Source organism: Argopecten irradians, chromosome 2 (genome assembly GCF_041381155.1).
Source record: "Argopecten irradians isolate NY chromosome 2, Ai_NY, whole genome shotgun sequence".
In the NCBI taxonomy this organism is placed as follows: Eukaryota; Metazoa; Mollusca; class Bivalvia; order Pectinida; family Pectinidae; genus Argopecten; species Argopecten irradians.
Window position 1 is genome coordinate 19961489 of NC_091135.1, and position 8638 is coordinate 19970126.

Sequence of the window (8638 nt, forward strand, 5' to 3'; positions counted from 1 at the left end):
TGGTAGAATTTGGTGTTTCTTGGTTCTGCAGGTTAGACGTTAGATTTGTACCTGCCACCTCTATTGAATGATCGGAAAATGTGATTAAACTTCGAATATTATCTTTTTTTTCCTCTTCCAGACTTACGTTGTTCTTTTTAACGTCTCATTGACATATTACCTTTTGTACAGTTCAATCCCATTACCATTGTAGCTGAAACACATATCTTGGGATACTGTCCCTCTACCAAAAACCATTACTTTTGTTTCATCAATATTAACTTTAAGGTGCCAGAATTTTGAATATGTGTCAAATACATTAAGTTGCGTTTGTAAGTCTAAAAATAAGGCAGTCACTAATAAGACAGTAAAAGTTAACTTATAGGAGAGTTACACAATACGGGTGATTATGTCTACGGGCATAATCCCATAAATTATGTTAACACACAAAACACAACCTGCCGGAATAATCCATTAGTTTTTAATCAAAATTACGAAAACATCCCACACAACGAGTATGAGGAGAATTTCATCCTCTATTGATATTGAATTAAACACGCTCACAGAATTTCTGTATATATCGCAAAGGATTTTTCCTCCTTATTATGACTTCACTATTTAACACTTATCAACAGCATTAGCTCCAATTTCCACATTCTGAAACCTTGTTTTTGTAAACAACTTTTGACTTTAAATTTCCAAATCATCTACACTGTACTTTTACACATAATTTGTTATTGTTTCAACAATATTTCAGAATTTCACCGAAATCACTTTGGCTTGATGAATAAATTGCACATGGTATAAAGATACACGTGTGCTTAATGTTTTAGTATTTTCCCAATAAATCCTAATTTTTTCCTGGAGAGCTCGAAATTTTTTAATCCTTTAATGCAATAAAAGTTCTTGGGGTACCGACTGTCTTCAACTGGCCAGGAAATCACTGTTAAATGCGATCATTTTAGAAAGACGCTTTCAAACAAATGCCTAAACTGTCATGCCATTTCTTTACAACATCAGATATTGAAAAGAAATGTTCTTATAGTAATAGAAGTCACTAAAACCACTTTAACATATCGCCTAAATTGAGAAAGTAATATCCCTCCATCACTGTCGGTGGACATGGTGAAAGTGAATTTACAGATAGTTGTCCAATCTAAAAGCATGCTTCTTGCATTCCGTTCCGGTCACAGGCAAAGGTAATTCAATGTTGCTATTGTCTATATTAGATTTGTCATGGTTGAATGCACATTGGTAGAGTTACCTGAGCTCATAGACAAAGGCGAAAAAACTGGCTTATATTAGAAATAAAAGTGTACTGTATTAACACAAAGACTTGCTATGTTTTAAGTTAGAGATAAGCCTCAAACTGTACAATATATGGGAGAGAAAACAGATCTCGGTTCTGAGGGACCTCGATACAGCTCTCTCTCCCACATATTGTACAGTTTTATCTCCATGACAGGTTATTGCACGGCTTTCAGGTAATAAGGAATTACTTCACCGGAGCGAAGCAAGGGGGGTAAAAGTTCCGAGTGACAACTGACTTACTGCATGCTTTCCATCCCTATACTCCATTCTCCCATTGTTCTCTGTTTGATTTACCTGTATCTATTATGTCCAGTCCCTTTCATGGTCATGTCCCGATAATCAATGAAAATGGATTATGTGTGGAATCAAGTGTGGTAGCAAGTGATTTTTTGGCCACGCTTTTCCTTTGTGAGAGGTTGGAAGTATGCATTATATATAGAGATATTTAAATATATATGAAGTCAACGTCCAAAGGGAGATAACTTTTAACAATGTCTGACTTTTCAGATATCCACACATGCAACACATTACATACATGACAGTCCGTCTTTAATGACCGGACTAATAGTTGTTAATCGTACGTTAAGACCAATATTGACCAACCACTTGGTGCGTTATATGTAGCGCCAGTGGATTACGATGTCTTTTCACCTGTTTCCTCGACAACATTAAAGGTATATCATTAATAACAATCATGATATGTTTTCAATATGTTAAAGATTCTTACGCATCTATTTAATTAGTCTATAGAACATAATTATGGCTTTAGTGAGCGAAAAAAAAGTTAAAGTATGAATATCTGCACGTTTTGACCAAGAAACAGCAAATGAATGTGTTTTCCCCTCAAAACTAGCCTTCATCCAATATAATGTCTTGCTAAAAGTATATAATAGGTTCGTTTTTTATTATCGAAATACCTTCTAATATACCATATTTGTGTCTATATTTTTACACTCATATAAATGTCCAAGTAAACAAGCTTACATGTTGAAAGCAACACACTTCCCCTGTCGTCAATTACATTTTCTAATCTATGGCAAATTGTTATTGCTTAGTTATGCTATCGTTGTATGGAGTTTGAACAAATTCGGTTGTTATCGTCCGGAAACGAAAATTGTGTAACAATCTATTTTTAGTAACATTGACCTTTGTATTTGACCTTTTGACCCCAAATCCAATCCCAAGCCGTATTTTCTCATGGCATATTATTTTGGACTGAAGAAGGCCCTATAGTGGCTGCACTCATATAGTCACAACACAACATACCGCAGTCTCCATATTCACCGTACCGCATACAAGGCCGTCCTTTGATAAAACAAACAAACAAAACAAATATACCATATTGTGTCTATATTTTTACACTCATATAAATGTCCAAGTAAACAAGCTTACGTGTTGAAAGCAACACACTTCCCCTGTCAATTTTTTCTAATTTTGGCCTTTTATCGTTGTTGGAGGAACAAATTCGGTCGTTTATTAACAATCTATTTCAGTAACATTGACTATTTGACCTTTTGACCCCAAATCCAATCCCAACCGTATTTTCTCATTTTTGGACTGAAGAAGGCCTATAGTCTGAATATATATTCCGTAGAAATTTTGATTTTTATGTAATTTATTTTGGCCTTTATTTTGGATTATTAATATACTAGCTTTTTTCTCATATGCTACCATATTATGAAATTTGATAATATTCCGTTGATGTTTTCTCAAATTAACGTCTGGGAACTAATATTTTGTGAAACAATCTATTTTTAGTAAGATTGACCTTTAACGTGGACCTTTTGACCCCAATTAATGCTACCATTGTGTGAAGTTTGATCAAAATCCATCCATTAGTTCTCAAGCTATCATCTGGAAACCAAATCCAGACAGACAGACAGACCGACGGGAACAAACACTGTAGTCCCCTCCGGTTTCACCGGCAGGGAACTAAAATGCACTCAATATGTATTGTTTTTGTAAAATCAAATATTGTGAAACAAATGCTGGCAGTACTAGTTATAGATCCACCAGGCTCTACCTCAAACAAGTCGTTATTACATGGCCCGGTTGTTAATAGGACTTTAATTTAATTAAACAAAATAAACAGAGTCGTGTAATCGTCCATTAATCAACTGGCTCCAGGATCGTGAAACAATCTTAAACTTTAGTTTTAGACTTCGCCAATACCAATTAAATATGACGTAGCACTTTGTATCGCCGTTTTTGATTAACTAAGTCTTGTTTTATAATCTTGGGGCCAGCACTCGTCATTACCAAATGTATACTATTCGTATAATAAATCGGACGAATTATGATCGAACATATATTGATAAAATGATACCATATATTGACAAGATTAAATCTTTATAATGATAAAGCCATGGTATATTTTGAACCATACTAATATTAGTCGCCTCTTACGATCATACCTAAAAGTGTCTACCTGTCTTTTTCCCTCAACCGTAATAAAACATTAATTTTTCGTTTTTCTTTTTTATTTAAATACAAATAATGCTTTTAGAAAATTACATATAAATGCCATTTGCAGCTTTATTATTTATACACATGTAATCTCTGGTGTACGTATGTGGTGACGATTCAGCTGTTCACGTACTGTTGTAGTAATCTCTTGAACACTCGGAAACCCTGCAATTAGGACAAATGATAGATGGTAATAATATCAAACCACACAATTATTTTATGTTATCGCATATTTCGCCTATTATCTAGTGAACTCGCCCATGCAATGTATATATGTTACACATAAAATGACTGAGAATTGTATTGTACATTGAGATACTTCAATGAGGTTAACAAGATTGTATATAACCTATCATTATCATATCGTCGTCTTCATAATAATAAACATTATTTAATTACATAAACATTGAGGTTTTATTTTCTAAAGCGTTGAACTGCGTTGATTTGACAGTTATGGATGAATGAATGCCAATTGAAAATTAAAAATTTAAAGAAGAATTCAAATGAAGCGCGCTAGTGCTACATGTTGAATTTGCCGGGCTGTCAAGTTGACATTAAACCCGAAAATTGCCACCTTAAAACAGAGACTTATTCTTATATTTACAATGATGAAATGATAAAAATAAGTTTTGTTTCTTAATGCCATCATCGTCTATGACCCATAGCTACAGTGATCGCCGGCATGTTAACTGGGGACGTATTATAGACGCCATAACAAGACTAAAAAACCGTGATCAGAATTACATATACTTACTGCGTCATTTGTAAACATGATAGACAAGACGTTTCGGAACTGTAGAGTTGTTGGATTGTAGACCCACATTAGAACTTTATCTCCTGTTCAAGAAATATTAAAAGTAAGGGTTAATAAAATTGATTAACGTTTTTTTATTTTTACGTCCTATAAACAGGACCATTAGCGTTACAAAACTTGCCATTTATGATGTGACCAGCGACCTAGGATCAGTACCTATCTGCCCTAACTCGAACTCGAAATACACAGGTGGATGTTAATAGTGATATATCGAAACGCCGTAGCCACAGCTGCAGCTACGAAAAGAGGTTTAATTAACGTTGTATTTACAGCCAGGGTCAGGTAAAGACATCCTACTATGTGCGTGGTGTGCGTTTATGAGACTGCGGTATTTTGTCATGTCTTCTTGTATTGTGGAACCCTTGCCCTTTTCAATACAAGCTTTTCCTAGTTTAAAAATTAAAAATAAAACTTTTTTGTTATTGAATATTTAATTAACACTTATTATTCAGGACAACATTTACTACGTCCTAAATATATATAGTGACATGGTGTACGTGGAACCCTTGCTTTAAGCATTATGCATTCAAATCCAGAAGTTAAGAACAGCCCGTCAGAAAAAAAAAGAAGATTTTGTCCAAAGAAAAGACACTGTTATCCTCGTCACTCTGTGGTGAACATTTAGTTTTATGTTTGATTAATTAACGTCCTGTTAACAGTCAGGGCCATGTAAGGACGGCCTACCATGTATGCGGTGTGTAGCGTGCTCTGGGAGACTGCGCTCGTGTTGTGTCTTCTTTTGTAGTGGAACCCATGGCCTTTTTTACAGTGCTTGCTTGTTTGTTTGATTAATTAACGTTCTATTAACAGCTAGGGTCATGTAAGAACGGCCTCCCATTTATGTAGTGGTTTGCATGTATGAAGTGCGTGATCCGTTTTGGGGAAACTAGGGTATATCCGTGTGTTCTTGTATATTGGAATTGTTGTCCTGTTTATAATGCTATATCACTGAGGCATGCCGCCGAAGACACCAAGCAACACAACTCATCCGGTCACATTATACTGACAATAGGCGAACCAGTCGTCCCACTCCCTTAACGCTAAGCAGGAGCAGAAACTCACTTTGGTGTGTTTTGCCAAGGGGACAGAACTCAGAGCTTACCCTACCTCAAGGGTCAAACGCTCCACAGAAGACCAAAAGTGAGGTGGTGTCAAGGGAGACGTAAGGAAGAAGAAAGTAAGGCAGGCAGAAAGAAAAGATCGATCCTTAATTAAGTCACCTTTTACGACCATGCAATAGGGGCAGAAGATACAATTCTAACGCCCTACCTGGGCCCAGTTTCATAAACATTCCTTAACTTTAAGGAAACTCTTAACTATTCTTTTCCTATAGAAAAGCATTAAAAAGTAAGAGAAAAACTTAAATTAAGGAGGCTTCCTTAAAATCTGTAATGCTTTCTTATCGAGAATTAAAAGTTAAGGGATTCCTTAAATTTAAGGACATGAAACTGGACCCTGGTAAACAATAGTTGTGGAAGTGTTGCAGATATGACACTATCAAATGTGTGCTTAAAAGAACAATTGTCTATAGAAAGGTTATTTGATGAAACAAATGAAAGACCGGAGAAGATAATGAATAAGAGAGATTTTGATAAAGCATTGATTGTACACGGCCTTAATAATAATGTGGCCAGGAACAAGATGAAGGAAAGATAATATATTAAGAAAAATGGAAGTTGCATGGAAAGCAAAGTCGAGTTGCTTTGGAAAAACCTGTAGTTCAAAAAGAGAAACGCAGTCCTATTAGCAGCCAAGGGTGATGTAAGGACGGCTTCCCGTGTATGTGTGTGTGAAGTGGAAAGTGGATGGCTTGAAGAACTGCGGTATATGCCGCCGAAGACACCAAGCAACACTCCCCACCCGGTCATATTATACTAACAACGGATGATCCAGTCGTCCCACTCCCTTAATGCTGAGCACTAAGCAGGAGCAGAAACTACCACTTTTTAGACTATGGCGTGTCTCGGCCAGGGAACAGAACCCGAAGCCTACATCACTGGGTCGATTGTTTGTTTGTTTGATAAATTAACGTCCTATTAACAGCCAGGGTCATGTAAGGACGGCCTCCCATGTATGCGGTGTGTTGCGTGTATGTGTGCGAGGTGCGTGTTTTGGGAGACTGTGGTATATTCATGTTGTGTCTTCTTGTATAGTGGAACTGTTGCCCTTTTTATAGTGCTATATCACTGAAGCATGCCGCCGAAGACACCAAGTGGGTCGAACGATCAGACATGGACATGGAAATGTCTCCTACAGGCTATATATGATACTTTATGTTGCAATACTTCAAATGTCAGAGTAGAATATTATAAGTTATATAATATAACAAATTGGGGAAATGTGCATAAAATTTCTATGGTGTCTAATTGTTACGCATACCCGTTACCACCTTGGCTACCCCGTCTGGCTGATTATACACCTCAAACAATCCATTCTCTTCTATAGTGATCTGGTCATACAGTGCTATATCTATGATGACGTCATGGTTTAGTCGATGGAGTTTAGGCACTTCCACGTCACCCACCAGGTATGTTGACATCATATCTCCATAATACTTTGTACTTCCGGCAGAAATCGTCATATATCTTCGAGCAGACTGTGCTCTCCCTGGCAACGAAGAGATCATTTTATCATTGCATTTGTCAGACATTTCTTTTCCATTGAAGCATTTTGTCTGTATCCGAAAACTTTTATTCTTCATGCTGAGGTATGAAATAGATAAAACGCGTTTTATATGGACATGTGTTAATTCATATCTACAATTATAATTTGTGTTATATAGTACATAGGTATTTAAAAAGGATGGAATAGACAATCTGAATAAAATGCTTAACGTTTATCTCAGTGAGTAACATCTATACAAGATATTGTTAAGCAGTTTTGAGATTGACAGAATAACGTAAAAATAATATACATTGGACATGTCACCATCACTATAATTGCTTGGTTTCCTAAAGTAACATCTTTACAGACATTCAAATACGTACCAGGACAGCTTGGTTGAGTAGGAAATCTGTAATGTATATGCCAGAGAAAAGCCACCATCCACTGCGAAAGGAATCTGAACGCTAAGAAAGCATGCTACCCAGAGCGTGAGGATGTGTGAAGTATTGGACACCTGAACTATTTACCACCACCATGGTCATAGTTATAGAAACATCTAGTTTGTAATTTTGCTGGTTCTGATTGCAGTAGCAAAGGCAGGCTTATATACAGACTATCTGTATGAAAAAGCAAATATACGCAAGTATATCTAATACTTACCCATTACCAGGGTCAAACTCCCAAACAACACGTACCACGACAACTTCATCATATCTACAGCTGCTGGACCGTATACATCGACTGTTTGAAGTGTTACTGACTAGCTCTATATAGCATTAATATGGCATAATTATAATAGGATATAATAACAAAGACCTTTACTGGGAATTATCGGCAGATGCCAGTCATTTACCAAGGACAAAATCACAAAAACGGATCTGGCTATTTAGGGTAATAACAGACTCGAGTTGTTTGGGATACAATTAGAAAATATCTGTATTGTCCAGCGAAATGTTCTGTGGGTTGTATTTCCCGTTCCTTTATGAGGGTTTGTAAGTGACATAGCGATGTACTGTAAAGCTATACATTATCGATATAGCGGGTTTTGTTTGAAGGTTGAAAGCCGAGTGGCCCCTGGCTCCGTGTAAATACTGAAACAATAGCAATGCATTAATGCTTGTTGAATATGAGCGACAAATAATAAAGCTATTAGTTCGCTAGGGATTTTATGTATATTGATACATTGTATACTTGATGAAGTTTTACATATTTATTATACAAATATCCCAACATCAAATCATGACGGAATAAGATAATCATAAACATATGCAAATAGTTGGTCAATGTTATACATATACGAAACATAATTCACGATTGTGTTGCGTCGTCTTGAAGACGAAACTGGTAGACTAGCAGTTCAAAGTTCGCACTTTTTATTGACGAGGATTCCAATTAAATTACGTGGTTGTGATCAACATTAAAGTTGTCAATACTGTCGCGAATTATTTCGGAGCAATATATAAA

General features: G+C 36.2%; 1 protein-coding gene across 1 annotated transcript; it reads right to left on the reverse strand.

Moving 5' to 3' along the window:
- Nucleotides 1-3761: 3761 nt before the first annotated feature.
- On the reverse strand, nt 3762-7926 carry LOC138316908 (uncharacterized). Its single transcript, XM_069258555.1, has 4 exons — nt 7835-7926; nt 6950-7177; nt 4511-4593; nt 3762-3921 (listed from the first exon to the last, which is right to left on the reverse strand). Exons 1-4 carry the CDS (start codon nt 7884-7886, stop codon nt 3874-3876), a joined length of 411 nt encoding a protein of 136 aa, XP_069114656.1. The 5' UTR covers nt 7887-7926; the 3' UTR covers nt 3762-3873.
- Nucleotides 7927-8638: the final 712 nt, after the last annotated feature.